The sequence below is a fragment of the Aedes albopictus genome, chromosome 2 (genome assembly GCF_035046485.1).
Source record: "Aedes albopictus strain Foshan chromosome 2, AalbF5, whole genome shotgun sequence".
In the NCBI taxonomy this organism is placed as follows: domain Eukaryota; kingdom Metazoa; phylum Arthropoda; class Insecta; order Diptera; family Culicidae; genus Aedes; species Aedes albopictus.
The window spans coordinates 161,262,704-161,285,521 of record NC_085137.1 but is presented as its reverse complement, the minus strand read 5'-3'; the positions used below and the strand labels follow the sequence as shown (position 1 = coordinate 161,285,521).

The 22,818-nt window shown below is 46.6% G+C and overlaps 2 protein-coding genes across 2 annotated transcripts; both read right to left on the bottom strand.

The window, feature by feature from the left end:
• Window positions 1–9,529: 9,529 nt before the first annotated feature.
• Window positions 9,530–14,629, bottom strand: LOC134286250 (uncharacterized). Its single transcript, XM_062847834.1, has one exon. The coding sequence runs from the start codon at window positions 14,627–14,629 to the stop codon at window positions 9,530–9,532; it is 5,100 nt and encodes a 1,699-aa protein (XP_062703818.1).
• A 2,162-nt stretch (window positions 14,630–16,791) lies between these two features.
• Window positions 16,792–21,891, bottom strand: LOC134286249 (uncharacterized). Its single transcript, XM_062847833.1, has one exon. The coding sequence runs from the start codon at window positions 21,889–21,891 to the stop codon at window positions 16,792–16,794; it is 5,100 nt and encodes a 1,699-aa protein (XP_062703817.1).
• Between the last annotated feature and the right edge of the window lie 927 nt (window positions 21,892–22,818).

Sequence of the window (22,818 nt, the reverse complement as noted above, 5' to 3'; positions counted from 1 at the left end):
ATTGTAGATATAGTATTCTTAGCCGTGTAGTGGTGCAGTAACAGTAACAATTGATCAATGGTTTAATCTCGCGAGATTTTTTTTTATTAGTGCATTTGTGATACTCCTAATAAAAATGTATCATACACCGACGACAGTATTTATAATTATACCATTCTGTGTATCATCAAGAAAGAGAATGGCAATTTTTGATTGAATGTCTGTCTTGATTCCAACCGGATAGACAATATTAAAGAACTGTGATTGGATTGGTTGATAAGTAGCATTTTGGACTCATTGTAGAATTAATAATATACCATTTGTGTAGTACAGTCGGAATTCGCTCGTTGAGCCACAACCTTCGATTCGTTAGTTGGGTGAAGAGACAGCAGCACAAGGGATCTGCGCATTGTTTTTTTAAATCATGTTCAAGTTGAAAGTAAAAAGTAAAATTTTGTAAATTTTTCAATTTGTTTCACATTAAGTGCATATGAGCATTTAGATACATATATGACCAATGCGAGAAATAATTATCTTCATCATATAACTACTATTCTGTACGTCAAGTGAGTAAACCGGCATCTAATTTAGTGAGCTTTCGTGCAAGATTTATTAAGAAGTTCTGTGGATTCATTTTGCACGCAAAAAGATTATTCATACTATTGTTCGTTCTGAATAGCTGAACTTTTATTGAAATTGATTGTAATTGCACGACGGTGCTGCTTTATTTTTATTATATTCTACTACCGCTGCATTGTTCGATTTAATCTTTCAATTTATTTGTGCAAACAAATATTAAACGCAAAAACGAAGTTATTCGTGCATAGGAACTGACAATGTCGAATGGAGTTTCTAGCTGATTAGATGTTGAATCGGTAAAATCAGTAAATTTATTATTATTTGTATCTTTGCTAACAAATTAGTTGCGCATTGAAAACAATTAAAAATGTTCTTAATCTGACCTTATTTTTTACGCTGTGTCAAGTATTGAATTGGACGTTTGATTCGAACAGTACAGCATTCGAAATTCTTGTATTGAAATTTTAGTGACTTGTTCAAGTTTGTGGGTAACTCGAGCTATAGATTGAACAACGGATTCATAAAGAGAAACCTCTGAGTTGGTTGATTAGTAGAATTCTGGCCTCAATAAATGATGTATCGAAAACCTTTGAGCTGGTTGCACTAAGTATTTTGGTCACAACTTGAACGCAATAACGGATTCATAGAATAACCTCTGAGTTGGTTAGTATGTCAGTTTTTGAACTCAACCTCTGTGTTGGTTGATAAGTTCGATCCTGACTTCTATGAAATGCGAAAACCTCTGAGTGGGTTAGCAAGTCGCATCTTGGACTCAATAACGGATTCATAGCGCAACCTCTGAGTTGGTTGATTGTTAGAATCCTGGCCTCAATAGAGGATGCGCCGAAAACCTCTGAGTTGGTTAGTAAGCCGCATCTTGGACTCAATAACGGATTCATAAAATGACCTCTGAGTTGGTTGATTAGTAGAATCCTGGCCTCAATGAAGAATGTATTGAAAACCTCTGAGTTGGTTAGTAAGTTGCATCTTGGACTCAAAAACGGATTCATAGCGCAATCTCTGAGTTGATTGATTTGTAGAATCCTGGCCTCAATGAAAGATGCATTGGCTTTTTTGCCCTGGGTAGTAAGTTGCATCTTGGACTCAATAACCCTGCAGGTTGAACTGGCAAACCAAAAGGTGGAGCATAGGTAATCGCCTGATGAACGGGAACGAAGGCTAAACAGGAAAACAGGTTTGATGATAACGGAAAAAGTAGCAACCGACGAAGTTAAGGTACAAACAATGGCACGTTATTGAATTCGGAAGCTCAAAACCATCACAGGAACTGGATATATCAAGATTTGCTCCAAGAATGCTGTATACCGAAGACTTTTTCAGTATATGTTAATGGCGTTCAGTATAAGTATATAAATACGACTTGTATGAACAACAGTTTTTTTCCTTTATTTTGTACTTCAAATTGTTCTAACATGGGATTTTTTTTTCTAGTGCAGAAACCGATGACTGGACACATCATAATGAATGTACCATGGAAAACGTTCTAAGAAGTTTCTCAAAATATATATATATATATATATATATATATATATATATATATATATATATATATATATATATATATATGAGCTGATGTCATAAGTAAAAGTTTTTATTGCTTGCTTCTGGGCGAATTCAAAACATGAAAGAAAATCAAGAAATTCAAATTTTTGCTTATATTTGAAATGTATTGTAACTATTTAGGCTAAGAGTAGACAAGAGAAGCAATGTAGATATTGAGAATAATAGTAATGAATGCTAGAAAATTCAATGTAGGAAAGTAACTATCAGGGTGAAACAAAATGTGCAGTTTTCCTTTAATAATTAATGATTAGTAGAATCCTGTACTCGATAAAGGATGCATTTGAACCTCTGGTTAGTAAGTCGCATCTTGGACTCCATAATTCTTTAGGTTGGCGTATGGCAAACCAAAAGGCGGCGGACAAGTAATCGTCAGATGAACAGAAACGGAGGTCGAACTGGACGTACGTTGAATTCGGAAGCATAAAATCATCGCACGAACTATCAAACTTGCTTCAAGAATGCTGTTTTAATCATGTGGTTATTGCGATAAGTATATGAATATATGTATAACATCATTTCAAAGATTTTACTGTTACATTTTTTTTTGCATTCCAAATTGTTTTAACATGATTTTTTTTTTTAGTGCAGAAAGCGATGACTAATTGATTTAAATTATGAAATCCAATCCACTGTATACCAAGATTATAATGAAGCAAGCAAAATAAAAAGATGCTAAAGATTTTATAAAAAAAAAACAAAGAGGATGCGAGAAACACGCGTACAAGAGTTAGGACGCTGATGAATGAAGCATACAATGTCAACAATCTACAAGTTTTCAAAACATATGATTTGTTTTGAATCCAATGAGTAGAATTATCCTTTGTTTTGAATTTATGAAATTAATTATAAGATTAATGAGTTTAATTTTCTTGCAGTGTTAAAACTGGTGCTTCGAAATTTGACCCACTGAACATGGACAAGACGTTGGTATTTCTCCAAAGAAAGCTCAGAATCAAAATAAATATCTTCATTTTATGTATATTTGGCTAAGAGTAGAGAAGGAGGGCAATGTAGAGAATGAGATAGGCTGCAATAATATTGATGTTTACATTGGTTCATTTGAAAACTTTAGTAGGCGATGATTTTCAGGAGGAAAAAAATATTAGTTTTGTGACGGAACTTGTAGAAGACGGACAAAAACGCAATGATTAAAAATTTAGTTATGTAAAAAAAACGTCTTATTTTATCTCACTGAAAAGCTCCTGAACAACAATACCACATTGGGTCACGACAGGAATCATAAAATAAAAGCACCACGAAATGTTCCGAGAACCGGAGAAAAACTTGCGCAACGGACGCTGTAGACAAGGAGCAGTGAGTGTCCTGGAGTAATTATCACTCTTCATGTTGTCACGAAAATTTTCTAGATCTGTGAAACACCTCCTGGGCACGCGTTGGCACAGCACACTTCCGGCGGATTTCGTTACCGGTATTGTATTTCCATTCGATAGAACCAGAACCACGAAGATTCATCTGTCGACCGTGGAACTAATGGACATTTTCTTCATTGATCTGCCTCAATAGCAAAAGGCCAAATCGAAAATTCGCGAACACGAAAAAAATGACAGCGCAAAAATTAAACACCCGCACGCGCTCGCGGACTGCTGCAATCCCCCTGCGTTTGACAGCAAATTTTTCGAGTGATTTTTTTTTCGCGATTTGGCTGATGGTTCGGCTGGCCCTACGCCACCCGGATTATAGATTCAATGGAAGTTGAATGTTTCGGAGGGTGTTAGCCGTTGTAAGCCGAGTATTTCGTCTAAATGTCTTGAAGAGTATGCTAATTGCAAACGAGCTGAAGAGGTTACTTGGTCCACGATGATTACATCGCGTGTGTATACGTATCGGGTCGTGATGATTGCTTCTTGTTTTGATTATCGGATCGCGGTCAATCTCAGTTTTGCGCCGGTGCAAATAAACCACCGTGGTATTAAGTGAACGTACTATCAGTGAGAAATTCAGTACTGATCGCATGGTGCTTTTTGTTTGGTTGGACATCGGACCGAACGGATGTGGCTGACGATCATACGACTTGCTGTGGAGCTCTCACTCGGAATCTGTGGACTGATTTCCCCCAATAATCAACTGTTTATATGCGTATTCAGTTGAATTCAATTATCCAATCGTATCGTAATCAATCTTTTGTTAAATCATTATATTTACTACAAATATTTACTCTTTCAGCGGTAACCAGGTAAATGATTAAATTTAATTTATAATAATTTGTCATGTGCTTTTTCGCCAAGGAAAGCTTCCCATAACACCCCATCCACATCCAACTCCAGATATCTATGAAGTGGGCCAAGTTCTTGGACATATTCTGAGTAGATATCTAATCAACATTTCCTCCCCATCCCCGCTGATCGTAAGGACCTGGCCAGGTGTCGAGAGTTCGTTAAATGAAAGGTTTGTCAAGTCCCAGGCAACTTTTCTGGCGCATTAAACTTCTCTATCGACAGCCACCCCAGGATGTGTACGGTCGGCTATGCTATGCTATGCTATGCTATGCTATGCTATCTTGGATATTCAGGTCACCATTTTTGGACTCCGGACATACAAAATATACTCTTATTGCATGGTTTTAAAGCCAAAAACTCCACTAAACAACCGCCATCTTGAATTTAGAGCCGCCGTCTTGGATTTTAGACCACCATCTTGGATAATCAGATCGCCATTTTTGGTCTCCTGACATCTTTCCCATACAAAATATACCCATATTGCATGGTTTTTGGGTCTAAAACTCCTTTAAACAGCCTCCATCTTGTATTTGAAGCCGCCATCTTGAATTTTAGAACGCCATCTTGAATGTTCAGGTCGTCATTTTTGGACACCGGACATCTACCCCATACAAAATATACCCTTATTGCATGGTTTAGGGCCTAAAACTCCGTTATACAGCCGCCATTTTGAATTTGGAGCCGCCATTTTGAATTTTAGACTACCATCTTGGATAATCAGATCACCATTTATGGTCTCCAGACATCTTCACCATACAAAATATACCCATATTACATGGTTTTAGGGCCTAAAACCCCATTAAACAGCCGCCATCTTGAATGTGAAGCTGCCATCTTGAATTTTAGACCACAATTTTGGATACTCAGGTCGCCATTTATGGGCTCCAGACATCTTCCCCATACAAAATATACCCATGTTACATGATTTTAGTGCCTAAAACTCCATTAAACAGCCGCCATCTTGAATTGGAAGCGCCATCTTGGATTTTAGACCGCCATCTTGGATATTATGGTCGCCATTATTGGACTCCAAACATCTTCCTCATACGAAATATACCCATATTGCATGGTTTAGGGCTTAAAACTCCATTATACAGCCGCCATCTTGAATTTGGAGCTGCCATTTTGGATTTTAGACCGCCATCTTGAATTTTGGACCGACATCGTAGAATTTTCGGTCTCCTGTGTTAATATCCGCACAAAATTTGTCAACCATGCTGAAGGTTACAAAAATCGCCGCAGTTTGATGTGTCGCATGATGGGGCTCGGTCGGGGACCTGGTTCAGTTTTATATGTGGCCAGTTCTACCGGTGCTGGTCCGGATCACTCAAATGGCCATAACTCCGATCGTCCCAAAAACTTGCCAATATCTTGAATTTCATCAATCTGACGCAAAACCTGCCTTCAGGTGATCGAATGGTATTGTATTTAGCTTTTAACATATGGAAAAAGATTTAAAATTGGTTGAACAATACGCAAGATATTTGAATTTTAGTAAATTCCATATTTTAAAAGGTTATAAAACTCGATATTGAGCTAAAACTCAAAAACTGTTCTACTTAAAATTTTTTGAAGTACGGTTTCGTAATCAGCGCTAAATTGTGCTTCAAAAATTTTGGTCGTTGACAGAAGTTCACGACTTTCGTTTTATTTTGTAAACTAGTGTAATTTGATGTGTCACGGAGAATCGGAGAAAAAAGTTTCAAAGTGAACAGGTCTAATGGAGAAGCAATTGGAACTGCTGTACCGCTCTCAAGACACAAGGAAGTTGTACCATAAGCTCAACGCATCCAACAACGGCTTCTTGCCGCGAGCCAAAATATGCAAGGATTAGGACGGGAGCATGCCGACGGGCAGACGTGAGGTGATCGAAAGCTGGAAGCAGCGCATCGAAGAGCACCTGAATGGTGTGGAGAGCACAGACATGAAAGTCCATGGCTGCGGTAGAAATATTACGACAGTACAGCAGGGAGCACTAACGAGCCAACTCTCACGTTCAGGGAAGTTAAGCGTGCTATTCGACAGCTCAAGAACAATAAGTCAGCTGGAAAGGATGGTAACGGAGCTGAACTCATTCAAATGAACCCGGAAGAGTTGGATACCTGTCTGCACCGACTAGTAGAAGGAAGGGATCATTTGTCCCATCTACAAGAAAGGAGGCAAACTGGACTGTGAAAACTTCCATACGATCACAATTCCGAATGTTGCCTACAAAATGCTATCCCAGATCATCTTCAGTCGTCTTTTACATAAATTGAACGAGTTTGTGGAATGTTATCAAGCCGGCTTCGTCAACGGCCGCTCGACCAGATCTTCATCGTGCGGCCAATCTTCCAAAAATGCTGCAAATACCAGGCCTAGCGTGGGTCATCGGAACCGTTTTCTCAGATCAAAGCTTTATTGGTTCCATTTTGGGTCCTGAGTATCAGGGCAAAATTTGAGCACGATCGGTTGCGTCTACACTTTGCGCATTGCAATTGAAATTTGTATGGCAAAACATACTTTTTTTTTGCATTTTTAACATAAGTTGAAAAAGTTCGTCTGAAACTTTTTAACCGATAGTGTAAAATAATAGCCTAAGATGTTCTGAAAAACTTTGTCGAAGACAGCAAAGCAATCCGATGCTTGTAGAAAAAGTTATATTCAACCAACCACATGCATGTGTTTAAGTTTTAACACATAAAGGAATGACAATAGCAACAAAATCACGCTGTTTTGGCAAGCAATGCCAACGCTATAACTTTTTTCATAAGCATCAGATCACTTCGTGATCTTCGTCAAAGTTTTTCATGGTAAGTGAGGCGAGACATTATGGTTGTTTTTCCAGTTCATGTAAAGAAATAATATCAATAATGAAATCTCAATACTTCGCCTCAGTTTGCCTAGGGTATAACTTTTTTAACTGGCGTCGTATCACTTTGCGGTTCTCGACAAAGTTGTTTGGAATATAGTCATTTACAATAATGCTAAAAGGTTTTAGCAATAAACGCTTACAGCGCCACCTAGCGGCAAAAATCGAAAACTTAAAATTTCTACATACATTTGACCACATTTTCCCATATACACTTTAATCACTTTGAGCGCCCCATTAGGCTAAATCGATTTTGCTCAAATTTTGAACGTAGCTTCTGGGAGTCCAAAACAACCAATTCAGGAGGTAAGACTTGGCATTTTTCGAAATTTTTGTTTTCCATTTAAGTGTGGGCTACCTTAGTGGACAGTGAAAAAACTGCTTGATGGCGTCGAGCAATCTGTCTGGATCGATCGAATCTCGCAAAGGACTACGACAAGGTGATGAACACTCATACCTGCTATTCGATAATGCCCTGGAAAATGTTATGCGACGAGTCAGATGGATGTTATTGCCAAAATATTTGGAACAGGGGTAGAACTGTACCCTCGCCTGAAACATGAAGCAGCAAATGTCGGTCTGGCGAAGAACACGTTAAAAATACAAGTAGAAGTACATGCTGGCAGGAAGAACCGCAAAAAACACACACTGTGTCTGAACTAGCAGATTATAAAAATTGAATGTGTTCCGTCTTCGACCTTGGCGCACTGGTCAACACAACCGAAATGACCGTTCTCAATCTGGTCTTATCCCGATTCGCGGTTCTGGGAAAGATCGCGGCCCAGAGTGGTAAGCACGATGATTTTATCTGGCAATTAGTCCCGCACCGAGAATTCTTCCACCAATTAACGAACACTGCGGTTACTACGGTACAAAAAACACAGCCTTTATTCAGGAGACGAACGAATGTATTTCACGTGTGGTTTATTCGCGCACGGTTTTGAGACTGATCTCATCTACCTATTTGGTTCGGCTATTGCATTCTCCTATCTCCGGGCAGCCGGAGAGATAGGTTGATATGCGCTATCGCTATCTATTTCTGCTGGATGGATGTTGTGAGAATGAGTGTCTATCTCGCGATCTTCAGTTAAGCTGAAGATCGTTGCAGAGTGGAACCAAAACCGAAAAACATGAAAAAAACATACAATATTTAACATACCGGCCGCCTTGGAATACGCGGTATTTCAAAACAACTACACAGCACTATCTACTATTCTACTGACTACAAAACTAACGGCTATAATATAAACATGACAATAATATCACAACAGAACACGTAATCATAGATATTGAGGCTGCGTCTGGTGGATTTCCTGGAACCCAGGTTGCTAGCGAGACTTCCTTCTCATCGCCAGCGGAGGTATTCTTCAGCTGCATCGACTGTCCACCGTTGTGGATCGAATCCGACTACGATGCCGGACTACTGAAAACGGTTGGAACAGATGGTCAGCCTCTGGATCGTTCATCGAGATCACCAGGTCCGGACGGATGGCATTGGATCGGTGACATCGGACGGCTTCGACTACGCACGCCGGCGCAGCGAAATGGACAGAATACTACTGGAAAAGATGAGAGGCGATTTTTTACAAGTCAAGAACAAGCTAAAAACGACTTCCCTGTCGCGGAGGCTTGCGCGCCTCCGCGAGCGCTCCTGCGCCGATGACGTTGCGTCCGCCTGGTTGAACGTTATTGAATTTGGGTTGCTTGAAGCACGAATATCTCCAGAATTGCCTCAGACTGAAGGTTGCGTTGGTAGAAGTTCGGGTGAAAGTCGAGCAAGCATAGGCACCGCACGTGCCTGATTCCGTGACACGAGTGTCGCTGATCACGGAACCGTTCCAGACATCTCTGGATTGGGAACTTCGAACCTTCTACGCTGGCAGCCTGGTCATCCGAGCAATCGTGGATGTTGGAGAGGTGGCGAGGGTCTTAAACATGGCATCCTTCGTGGGTGGCTTCGCTGATCGGCCTCCGGGCCGTGGAGGGGTGGCTACGTACACAAAACATTCCTTAAGCTTTTTTGAAATTCTATGAAATACAAACACTTAACTGGGATGCGGGAGCCGGTTGGCTCCCGCAGGCGCTCCTGCGCCTCCGTCGAAGGAGATCTAGTTCTCCTCAGCTATTGGTGGTTGGTCGTTATCGCTAATTGGCAGGATGCATATCTTGAAGATAGCACGAACGACATTCCCGTCCTTGGTCCGGACAGTAACGACCCTGATGTTTCCATCCACGCCTGGATGTATCTGCATCACCCTTCCAAGAAGCCATTTTAGAGGAGGAAGGTTATCCTCCTTGATCAGCACCATTGTGCCAACGAACAGGTTGTTCCTCTGGCGGGTCCACTTTGTCCTGTTGTGCAGGTCGGACAAGTACTGCGTGGACCATCTGGACCACACGCGCTGAACGAAATCTTCAGCCTTCTACCACCTGGAGAGTCGGTTCTCCGGAACGTCTTGTAGCCACGGTCAGCCACGGCCGTCAGAGGGCGTTGAATGAGAAAGTGGCCTGGAGTCAAAACATCGAGGTCACTCGGATCGCTACTGATCTGTGTAAGCGGTCTAGAGTTGAGACACGCCTCGATTTGAGTCAGAACCGTGTTCAGTTCCTCAGGAGTAACTGTTCGCAGTCCTATCATCTTCTTCAGATGCTGCTTCATGGACTTCACTGCCGCCTCCCACAAACCGCCAAAGTTTGGGGATTTGGCAGGAATGAATTTGAAATCTATTCCAGCATCCGCAGCACCCGCAGTAATTGCTTGCTGGGATTGCTGGTCTCTGAACAGAGCGGCAAGTTCATCCAACTGCCGCCTTGCTCCAACGAAGTTAGAGCCGTTGTCGCACGTAATGAGGGCTGGTTTTCCACGTCTGGCCACGAACCGTTTCAGTGCGGCCAGGAAACCTTGGGTGGTGAGGTCAGCAACCATCTCGATGTGGACCGCTTTAGTGACCAAGCAAACAAAGATGGCTGCGTAGTGCTTAACGGTGATTCGCCTTCTATTGGGGTAGTTGATCAGAAAGGGTCCGCAGTAGTCAACGCCTACCCGAAGAAATGGTGGAGCTGGGGTAACCCGTTCCGCTGGGAGATCAGCCATCAACTGATTCTGGACCGTCGGCTTATTGCGGAAGCAGGTAATGCATCTGTGCACGATCGTCCTAGCGAGACTGCGTGCGCTGAGTGGCCAGAAGCGTTCCCGGACACTGGCTACCAACAGTTGTGGTCCAGCGTGAAGGTGTTCAAAGTGGAAACGACGCATAATCATAAACGTTAGCGGATGGTTCTTGTCCAACAGCACAGGATGCTTTCGGTCCGTCGAAATTGGAGCATTTTCCAGCCGGCCGCCAACCCGAAGTACGCCTTCGACTAGCCGTGGATGGAGTGTGTTGACTCGAGAAGTTGGCTTGACTTCTCCCTTTCTTTCAAGATCGGCGATTTCTTGAGCGAAGCACTCCTTCTGTGACAGCTTCACAAGATGCAGTAGAGCGTCCTCTCGTTCTGCAAGTGATACCGGACCGTACTTCTTGGGAATCGATCCACGTGCGTGAAGAGCGTTGTGTTTGAAGCGCAGCAACATGGCAACCAATTTTTCTAACCGGTGCAGTGTGGAACGTAGACCGAAGACTTCACTAGGTGGCGAAATTGCTGCTACTGAAGCTACTGTGGAACCTTCTTCTAAGCACGAACGATCGAGCTCCTCCAGTACTACTTCTTGTGTTTCCGGCCAGCAGTTCTTCTCTTGTCGTAACCAGCCCGGACCTTCCCACCATAGCGAGTTCTGCTGTAGATCTGCAGGTGAAACACCGCGCGATAGGCCATCCGCGGGATTGTCAATGCCTGCAATATGTCGCCAGGTTCCGTTCTTCGTCAGATGCTGCACTTCGGAGATTCTGTTCGCCACGAACATTTGGTATCGCGACGGATTTGATGAGAGCCAGTATCTCACGATCATAGAATCGGTGTGGAAATACGATTGAGCGGGTACCGGAATGCTCGCCGAAGTTTTCTCATACAGGTGCGCGAGAAGTACAGCCGAAGACAACTCTAGTCGTGGAATTGTGAGCTGCTTCCTCTTCTTACCCAGTTCAGCAAGCGGTGCGACTCGTGACTTGGCTACCAGCAAGTTGGATGTGATTGTCCCATCAAAGTGTGTACATCGGACGTATATACATGCTCCATAGGCCTTCATTGATGCATCACAAAAGCCGTGGAGCTCCAACGAGAGACAATCTTTCCGGAAGGCAATCCATCTCGGAATCTGCAGATTTTCGAGCCTCGAAAGGCTGGTGCGAAATTCGATCCATTGAGTTCGGAGCTCATCTTGCAGAGGTTCATCCCAGGAAACCTTCTGTTTCCAGAGGGTCTGGACGAATATTTTGGCAGAGACGATCACAACTCCGATTAGCCCGATCGGATCGAAGATTCTTGCTAGGTCGGAAACGACCGAACGTTTGCAGATCACCGAAGATGTCCATTCCGGAACCTTGAAGCGGAATACATCTATCCTGGGCTCCCAGACTAGACCAAGGGTTTTTATGGTAGCGCTTGAGTCGTCGAGCTCGAACGAACTGCGGTCGTCCTTGAGCTCCGCGGGTATTTCCTCCAAAACAGCTGGACAGTTGCTACTCCACTTTCGCAGGTTGAATCCTCCGCCTTTCAGCAGCTGCTGCATGTCGCTGCACAGCTTGACTCCATCTTCTACACTGTCCACTCCAGTCATCATGTCGTCAACGTAAAAGTCTTTGCTGAGGATTTTTGCTGCTTCAGGGTACTTGTGTCCATCCAGTTCTGCGAGTCGCTTAAGACATTTCGTGGCCAAATACGGCGCTGACGCCGTCCCGTACGTTATGGTGTTCAACTGGAAGACTCGGATTTCCTCGTTCCGACTATCTCGCCAGAAGATCTTGTGCAGTTTGCGATCCGTCCACTGTTGCAGTACCATACGGTACATCTTTTCGGCGTCCGCTACGATGGCAATCCGATGAAATCGGAAGCGAAGGACGATCGAAATGATATCATCCTGAACCGTCGGCCCCACCATCAACGCATTATTGAGGGAGACTCCGGTCGACGTAGCACACGATGCATCAAACACCACCCGTAGCTTCGTAGTTGTGCTGTCGGGTTTGATGACGCAGTGATGCGGAATGAAGTACTGCGGCAGTGCAGCATCTTCTTCGTCCGCGACAACCTCCTCCATGTGGCCCATGCGAAGGTATTCGTGAATGAACTCGCTGTACATTTGCTTGAGTTGTGGATTCTGGTCTAGCCGGCGTTCCAGCGACAAGAAACGGCGCATCGCCGTGGATTTCGAATCCCCAAGTTGACGAATCAAGTAGTCCTTCTTGGGAAGTGTTACAATGAACCGCCCACTTCCATCCCGCACCGTTGTACGGTCGAAGAGCTTCTCGCAGGCGTATTCTTCCAATGACAGCACACTGTTCGTTTTGCACGACTCCAGCTCCCAGAATCGCGTGAGTAGATCATCCAGCCTTTCGGTGCACAGATTGGCAACGTGCGGTCTCAGCACATCTGTCTCGATAGGAAGGTTTCCGCATACAATCCAGCCGAGGTTCGTGTTTTGTACGACTGGTCCATCTTCTCCGAGCTTGAATTTCTCCTTGAGGAGCAGGTCGAAGAACAATCCTGCCCCGATAATCACATCCACGCTACCGGGTTCCGTGAAAAGTGGATCGGCGAGTGCGATGCCCTCCGGAAGTTGCAGACTGTTGACAGCGGCTTGACCGATACCACTAATCGAAAGTGCTTCGCGAGAGCGCTTGAATTTCAAACGCTGCGATGCTCGTTCAGAAATAAAGCACAGCTGAGAGCCGCTGTCAAGCAATGCTCTAGCTTGCATGGTGTTTCCAAAGGGGTCTTCAAGGATCACGATCGCAGTTGCTAGCAGAACCGATCGTGACACCTTGGCTTCTTGAGCGGTGAGTACAACGTTAGGAGTGTCTAGAGTAGGTGGCGTTTGCATGCTTGGATTGGCTATAGGAATGGGGTTTTTGGAAGATTGGTTTGAGGATTGCTGAGGATTGGTATGTGTTGGCTTTTTGTGCTGTGAGAATGAACTTGTCTGACTCGATTGTGGGTTCTGTGGTGACTGTTGCGAGCGCTTGTTCGATTGCGGTGCCTGCTGCTCATTAGTGCTGTTGATGTGCAGCAATGAATGATGTCGTTGACCGCAAACACGACAGGCGCCTCGGGAACAGACCTTTGAAGTGTGACCGCGACCGAGACAATTGAAGCACAAATCGTTGACCTTCACTGCATTCCTCCGCTCGTCGACTCTCATCTCCCTGAACCGCTTGCACTGGTACGTCCAATGTTGACCGTCACTGCAGAATGGACACGACTGCTGCTGAACCGAATAACTGCTGCTAAACTTTGAGAATTTCTTCGGCTCCTTTGGTGCTTGTGTTTCACCGGAAATCGAACGCAAAACTGTCCTGTGGTTCGTTAGGAACTTCAGCATGTCGTCATATTTGGGAACGTCTGTTGAGCGATGTTCCGTTTCCCACAGTCGTTGTGTTGTGGGATCGAGCTTGCTGGCCAGCATGTGAGCCAGAAGCGTACTCCAATGTTGAGTATCTTCGCCGAGCTTCGTCAGCATCTGTAGATGTTTCTCAAACTCGCCGATGACGTGATTCAGCGCTTCGAAGGACTCCTTCTTCATCGGGTTGACTGCGAACAGAGCATCTATGTGGGACTTCACCAGAAGCTTCTTGTTTTCGTAGCGTGACTCCAATGAGCGCCACGCTATGGAGTAGTTGTCCGCCGTGAGGTCAATCGACGCAATCTGCTGCAGCGCTTCTCCCGCCAACGAAGTTCGAAGGTATGTGAACCGATCGATATCGGTCAAGTGAGGATTGTCGACAATTAGGGTTTTGAACGTGTCCCTAAAAGTGACCCATTCCATGAGCGATCCCCGAAACGTCGGAATCTTCAATTCGGGTAGCTTCACACGCATAGGAGAGGCCGCCGCCGGTGCGTTGTTCGGTGGTGCTGGGATCAGTTGACTGCTTGAACCGGGCCCGTGCATGAAACCTTCTAATGATGCCTTTAGTCGGAAGTATTGTTGGATGAATGTCTTCAGGGTCTTGGAATTTTGTTCGCTGCGTTGTTTCACCCTGGCCGCCATGGTCTGTTCGCGAACCGCTGCTGGAACCTCTCTACTCTCCTCATCATCGGTGTCGCATTCCTCGAGGAGTATTTCGATGTCTGCGCGCACATCACAGAAGGAATCGTAGACCTCGTCCAGCTTTTTCAGTCTTGCTGGAACAGAACCTTTATCGCGTGCCTCCTGATACTCGTTCACGAACTCCTCAATGGATTCCACCATGTCCCGCAGTTGTCGCTCCTTCTTCGTCAGCTTTCTCAGGTCGGAATTCACCATCTTAATCACTTTTGCACTTGCACTGCACACAGTAATCCGACCGCGCCGCGATATCGAACGTTTCGCGCTTGACAGAACCCACCGAGTGACCGAATATCAGAAATAAGCCCAAAGTGCGTTCAACTCAGCGAACCAAATCAACCCCCCAGACCAAATGAAACGCAATCATGCAATGAATCGTTTTATTGATGGCTATTTCCAGCACATGCACTTCGTCAGTGTAAGATCATGCGTTCTTAACACCACCTTTGACCATCTCCTTATAACTATGTACTTAGCTCAGAATGAACGGGAACCGCTGCACAGCCCTGTATGGATCGTCGTCGTCGTCGTCGATGTGTGGTCGCCGAGCAGCCCAACCGCGTGTCCACAGCCACCGTAGAACCAAGCACAGATGCAGCCAGCAACCAGCAACAATGCCGCCTTTCACAGGCGACCGCACAATGGTAAACGCAAAACCACGCCGCGAGAACAATTAGCACCGTATATCACCGCACTTGTTTCTTTGTCGCTTCGATCGAATCCGGTTCGAAGGACCATTAATTATGTTCCGTCTTCGACCTTGGCGCACTGGTCAACACAACCGAAATGACCGTTCTCAATCTGGTCTTATCCCGATTCGCGGTTCTGGGAAAGATCGCGGCCCAGAGTGGTAAGCACGATGATTTTATCTGGCAATTAGTCCCGCACCGAGAATTCTTCCACCAATTAACGAACACTGCGGTTACTACGGTACAAAAAACACAGCCTTTATTCAGGAGACGAACGAATGTATTTCACGTGTGGTTTATTCGCGCACGGTTTTGAGACTGATCTCATCTACCTATTTGGTTCGGCTATTGCATTCTCCTATCTCCGGGCAGCCGGAGAGATAGGTTGATATGCGCTATCGCTATCTATTTCTGCTGGATGGATGTTGTGAGAATGAGTGTCTATCTCGCGATCTTCAGTTAAGCTGAAGATCGTTGCAGAGTGGAACCAAAACCGAAAAACATGAAAAAAACATACAATATTTAACATACCGGCCGCCTTGGAATACGCGGTATTTCAAAACAACTACACAGCACTATCTACTATTCTACTGACTACAAAACTAACGGCTATAATATAAACATGACAATAATATCACAACAGAACACGTAATCATAGATATTGAGGCTGCGTCTGGTGGATTTCCTGGAACCCAGGTTGCTAGCGAGACTTCCTTCTCATCGCCAGCGGAGGTATTCTTCAGCTGCATCGACTGTCCACCGTTGTGGATCGAATCCGACTACGATGCCGGACTACTGAAAACGGTTGGAACAGATGGTCAGCCTCTGGATCGTTCATCGAGATCACCAGGTCCGGACGGATGGCATTGGATCGGTGACATCGGACGGCTTCGACTACGCACGCCGGCGCAGCGAAATGGACAGAATACTACTGGAAAAGATGAGAGGCGATTTTTTACAAGTCAAGAACAAGCTAAAAACGACTTCCCTGTCGCGGAGGCTTGCGCGCCTCCGCGAGCGCTCCTGCGCCGATGACGTTGCGTCCGCCTGGTTGAACGTTATTGAATTTGGGTTGCTTGAAGCACGAATATCTCCAGAATTGCCTCAGACTGAAGGTTGCGTTGGTAGAAGTTCGGGTGAAAGTCGAGCAAGCATAGGCACCGCACGTGCCTGATTCCGTGACACGAGTGTCGCTGATCACGGAACCGTTCCAGACATCTCTGGATTGGGAACTTCGAACCTTCTACGCTGGCAGCCTGGTCATCCGAGCAATCGTGGATGTTGGAGAGGTGGCGAGGGTCTTAAACATGGCATCCTTCGTGGGTGGCTTCGCTGATCGGCCTCCGGGCCGTGGAGGGGTGGCTACGTACACAAAACATTCCTTAAGCTTTTTTGAAATTCTATGAAATACAAACACTTAACTGGGATGCGGGAGCCGGTTGGCTCCCGCAGGCGCTCCTGCGCCTCCGTCGAAGGAGATCTAGTTCTCCTCAGCTATTGGTGGTTGGTCGTTATCGCTAATTGGCAGGATGCATATCTTGAAGATAGCACGAACGACATTCCCGTCCTTGGTCCGGACAGTAACGACCCTGATGTTTCCATCCACGCCTGGATGTATCTGCATCACCCTTCCAAGAAGCCATTTTAGAGGAGGAAGGTTATCCTCCTTGATCAGCACCATTGTGCCAACGAACAGGTTGTTCCTCTGGCGGGTCCACTTTGTCCTGTTGTGCAGGTCGGACAAGTACTGCGTGGACCATCTGGACCACACGCGCTGAACGAAATCTTCAGCCTTCTACCACCTGGAGAGTCGGTTCTCCGGAACGTCTTGTAGCCACGGTCAGCCACGGCCGTCAGAGGGCGTTGAATGAGAAAGTGGCCTGGAGTCAAAACATCGAGGTCACTCGGATCGCTACTGATCTGTGTAAGCGGTCTAGAGTTGAGACACGCCTCGATTTGAGTCAGAACCGTGTTCAGTTCCTCAGGAGTAACTGTTCGCAGTCCTATCATCTTCTTCAGATGCTGCTTCATGGACTTCACTGCCGCCTCCCACAAACCGCCAAAGTTTGGGGATTTGGCAGGAATGAATTTGAAATCTATTCCAGCATCCGCAGCACCCGCAGTAATTGCTTGCTGGGATTGCTGGTCTCTGAACAGAGCGGCAAGTTCATCCAACTGCCGCCTTGCTCCAACGAAGTTAGAGCCGTTGTCGCACGTAATGAGGGCTGGTTTTCCACGTCTGGCCACGAACCGTTTCAGTGCGGCCAGGAAACCTTGGGTGGTGAGGTCAGCAACCATCTCGATGTGGACCGCTTTAGTGACCAAGCAAACAAAGATGGCTGCGTAGTGCTTAACGGTGATTCGCCTTCTATTGGGGTAGTTGATCAGAAAGGGTCCGCAGTAGTCAACGCCTACCCGAAGAAATGGTGGAGCTGGGGTAACCCGTTCCGCTGGGAGATCAGCCATCAACTGATTCTGGACCGTCGGCTTATTGCGGAAGCAGGTAATGCATCTGTGCACGATCGTCCTAGCGAGACTGCGTGCGCTGAGTGGCCAGAAGCGTTCCCGGACACTGGCTACCAACAGTTGTGGTCCAGCGTGAAGGTGTTCAAAGTGGAAACGACGCATAATCATAAACGTTAGCGGATGGTTCTTGTCCAACAGCACAGGATGCTTTCGGTCCGTCGAAATTGGAGCATTTTCCAGCCGGCCGCCAACCCGAAGTACGCCTTCGACTAGCCGTGGATGGAGTGTGTTGACTCGAGAAGTTGGCTTGACTTCTCCCTTTCTTTCAAGATCGGCGATTTCTTGAGCGAAGCACTCCTTCTGTGACAGCTTCACAAGATGCAGTAGAGCGTCCTCTCGTTCTGCAAGTGATACCGGACCGTACTTCTTGGGAATCGATCCACGTGCGTGAAGAGCGTTGTGTTTGAAGCGCAGCAACATGGCAACCAATTTTTCTAACCGGTGCAGTGTGGAACGTAGACCGAAGACTTCACTAGGTGGCGAAATTGCTGCTACTGAAGCTACTGTGGAACCTTCTTCTAAGCACGAACGATCGAGCTCCTCCAGTACTACTTCTTGTGTTTCCGGCCAGCAGTTCTTCTCTTGTCGTAACCAGCCCGGACCTTCCCACCATAGCGAGTTCTGCTGTAGATCTGCAGGTGAAACACCGCGCGATAGGCCATCCGCGGGATTGTCAATGCCTGCAATATGTCGCCAGGTTCCGTTCTTCGTCAGATGCTGCACTTCGGAGATTCTGTTCGCCACGAACATTTGGTATCGCGACGGATTTGATGAGAGCCAGTATCTCACGATCATAGAATCGGTGTGGAAATACGATTGAGCGGGTACCGGAATGCTCGCCGAAGTTTTCTCATACAGGTGCGCGAGAAGTACAGCCGAAGACAACTCTAGTCGTGGAATTGTGAGCTGCTTCCTCTTCTTACCCAGTTCAGCAAGCGGTGCGACTCGTGACTTGGCTACCAGCAAGTTGGATGTGATTGTCCCATCAAAGTGTGTACATCGGACGTATATACATGCTCCATAGGCCTTCATTGATGCATCACAAAAGCCGTGGAGCTCCAACGAGAGACAATCTTTCCGGAAGGCAATCCATCTCGGAATCTGCAGATTTTCGAGCCTCGAAAGGCTGGTGCGAAATTCGATCCATTGAGTTCGGAGCTCATCTTGCAGAGGTTCATCCCAGGAAACCTTCTGTTTCCAGAGGGTCTGGACGAATATTTTGGCAGAGACGATCACAACTCCGATTAGCCCGATCGGATCGAAGATTCTTGCTAGGTCGGAAACGACCGAACGTTTGCAGATCACCGAAGATGTCCATTCCGGAACCTTGAAGCGGAATACATCTATCCTGGGCTCCCAGACTAGACCAAGGGTTTTTATGGTAGCGCTTGAGTCGTCGAGCTCGAACGAACTGCGGTCGTCCTTGAGCTCCGCGGGTATTTCCTCCAAAACAGCTGGACAGTTGCTACTCCACTTTCGCAGGTTGAATCCTCCGCCTTTCAGCAGCTGCTGCATGTCGCTGCACAGCTTGACTCCATCTTCTACACTGTCCACTCCAGTCATCATGTCGTCAACGTAAAAGTCTTTGCTGAGGATTTTTGCTGCTTCAGGGTACTTGTGTCCATCCAGTTCTGCGAGTCGCTTAAGACATTTCGTGGCCAAATACGGCGCTGACGCCGTCCCGTACGTTATGGTGTTCAACTGGAAGACTCGGATTTCCTCGTTCCGACTATCTCGCCAGAAGATCTTGTGCAGTTTGCGATCCGTCCACTGTTGCAGTACCATACGGTACATCTTTTCGGCGTCCGCTACGATGGCAATCCGATGAAATCGGAAGCGAAGGACGATCGAAATGATATCATCCTGAACCGTCGGCCCCACCATCAACGCATTATTGAGGGAGACTCCGGTCGACGTAGCACACGATGCATCAAACACCACCCGTAGCTTCGTAGTTGTGCTGTCGGGTTTGATGACGCAGTGATGCGGAATGAAGTACTGCGGCAGTGCAGCATCTTCTTCGTCCGCGACAACCTCCTCCATGTGGCCCATGCGAAGGTATTCGTGAATGAACTCGCTGTACATTTGCTTGAGTTGTGGATTCTGGTCTAGCCGGCGTTCCAGCGACAAGAAACGGCGCATCGCCGTGGATTTCGAATCCCCAAGTTGACGAATCAAGTAGTCCTTCTTGGGAAGTGTTACAATGAACCGCCCACTTCCATCCCGCACCGTTGTACGGTCGAAGAGCTTCTCGCAGGCGTATTCTTCCAATGACAGCACACTGTTCGTTTTGCACGACTCCAGCTCCCAGAATCGCGTGAGTAGATCATCCAGCCTTTCGGTGCACAGATTGGCAACGTGCGGTCTCAGCACATCTGTCTCGATAGGAAGGTTTCCGCATACAATCCAGCCGAGGTTCGTGTTTTGTACGACTGGTCCATCTTCTCCGAGCTTGAATTTCTCCTTGAGGAGCAGGTCGAAGAACAATCCTGCCCCGATAATCACATCCACGCTACCGGGTTCCGTGAAAAGTGGATCGGCGAGTGCGATGCCCTCCGGAAGTTGCAGACTGTTGACAGCGGCTTGACCGATACCACTAATCGAAAGTGCTTCGCGAGAGCGCTTGAATTTCAAACGCTGCGATGCTCGTTCAGAAATAAAGCACAGCTGAGAGCCGCTGTCAAGCAATGCTCTAGCTTGCATGGTGTTTCCAAAGGGGTCTTCAAGGATCACGATCGCAGTTGCTAGCAGAACCGATCGTGACACCTTGGCTTCTTGAGCGGTGAGTACAACGTTAGGAGTGTCTAGAGTAGGTGGCGTTTGCATGCTTGGATTGGCTATAGGAATGGGGTTTTTGGAAGATTGGTTTGAGGATTGCTGAGGATTGGTATGTGTTGGCTTTTTGTGCTGTGAGAATGAACTTGTCTGACTCGATTGTGGGTTCTGTGGTGACTGTTGCGAGCGCTTGTTCGATTGCGGTGCCTGCTGCTCATTAGTGCTGTTGATGTGCAGCAATGAATGATGTCGTTGACCGCAAACACGACAGGCGCCTCGGGAACAGACCTTTGAAGTGTGACCGCGACCGAGACAATTGAAGCACAAATCGTTGACCTTCACTGCATTCCTCCGCTCGTCGACTCTCATCTCCCTGAACCGCTTGCACTGGTACGTCCAATGTTGACCGTCACTGCAGAATGGACACGACTGCTGCTGAACCGAATAACTGCTGCTAAACTTTGAGAATTTCTTCGGCTCCTTTGGTGCTTGTGTTTCACCGGAAATCGAACGCAAAACTGTCCTGTGGTTCGTTAGGAACTTCAGCATGTCGTCATATTTGGGAACGTCTGTTGAGCGATGTTCCGTTTCCCACAGTCGTTGTGTTGTGGGATCGAGCTTGCTGGCCAGCATGTGAGCCAGAAGCGTACTCCAATGTTGAGTATCTTCGCCGAGCTTCGTCAGCATCTGTAGATGTTTCTCAAACTCGCCGATGACGTGATTCAGCGCTTCGAAGGACTCCTTCTTCATCGGGTTGACTGCGAACAGAGCATCTATGTGGGACTTCACCAGAAGCTTCTTGTTTTCGTAGCGTGACTCCAATGAGCGCCACGCTATGGAGTAGTTGTCCGCCGTGAGGTCAATCGACGCAATCTGCTGCAGCGCTTCTCCCGCCAACGAAGTTCGAAGGTATGTGAACCGATCGATATCGGTCAAGTGAGGATTGTCGACAATTAGGGTTTTGAACGTGTCCCTAAAAGTGACCCATTCCATGAGCGATCCCCGAAACGTCGGAATCTTCAATTCGGGTAGCTTCACACGCATAGGAGAGGCCGCCGCCGGTGCGTTGTTCGGTGGTGCTGGGATCAGTTGACTGCTTGAACCGGGCCCGTGCATGAAACCTTCTAATGATGCCTTTAGTCGGAAGTATTGTTGGATGAATGTCTTCAGGGTCTTGGAATTTTGTTCGCTGCGTTGTTTCACCCTGGCCGCCATGGTCTGTTCGCGAACCGCTGCTGGAACCTCTCTACTCTCCTCATCATCGGTGTCGCATTCCTCGAGGAGTATTTCGATGTCTGCGCGCACATCACAGAAGGAATCGTAGACCTCGTCCAGCTTTTTCAGTCTTGCTGGAACAGAACCTTTATCGCGTGCCTCCTGATACTCGTTCACGAACTCCTCAATGGATTCCACCATGTCCCGCAGTTGTCGCTCCTTCTTCGTCAGCTTTCTCAGGTCGGAATTCACCATCTTAATCACTTTTGCACTTGCACTGCACACAGTAATCCGACCGCGCCGCGATATCGAACGTTTCGCGCTTGACAGAACCCACCGAGTGACCGAATATCAGAAATAAGCCCAAAGTGCGTTCAACTCAGCGAACCAAATCAACCCCCCAGACCAAATGAAACGCAATCATGCAATGAATCGTTTTATTGATGGCTATTTCCAGCACATGCACTTCGTCAGTGTAAGATCATGCGTTCTTAACACCACCTTTGACCATCTCCTTATAACTATGTACTTAGCTCAGAATGAACGGGAACCGCTGCACAGCCCTGTATGGATCGTCGTCGTCGTCGTCGATGTGTGGTCGCCGAGCAGCCCAACCGCGTGTCCACAGCCACCGTAGAACCAAGCACAGATGCAGCCAGCAACCAGCAACAATGCCGCCTTTCACAGGCGACCGCACAATGGTAAACGCAAAACCACGCCGCGAGAACAATTAGCACCGTATATCACCGCACTTGTTTCTTTGTCGCTTCGATCGAATCCGGTTCGAAGGACCATTAATTATGTTCCGTCTTCGACCTTGGCGCACTGGTCAACACAACCGAAATGACCGTTCTCAATCTGGTCTTATCCCGATTCGCGGTTCTGGGAAAGATCGCGGCCCAGAGTGGTAAGCACGATGATTTTATCTGGCAATTAGTCCCGCACCGAGAATTCTTCCACCAATTAACGAACACTGCGGTTACTACGGTACAAAAAACACAGCCTTTATTCAGGAGACGAACGAATGTATTTCACGTGTGGTTTATTCGCGCACGGTTTTGAGACTGATCTCATCTACCTATTTGGTTCGGCTATTGCATTCTCCTATCTCCGGGCAGCCGGAGAGATAGGTTGATATGCGCTATCGCTATCTATTTCTGCTGGATGGATGTTGTGAGAATG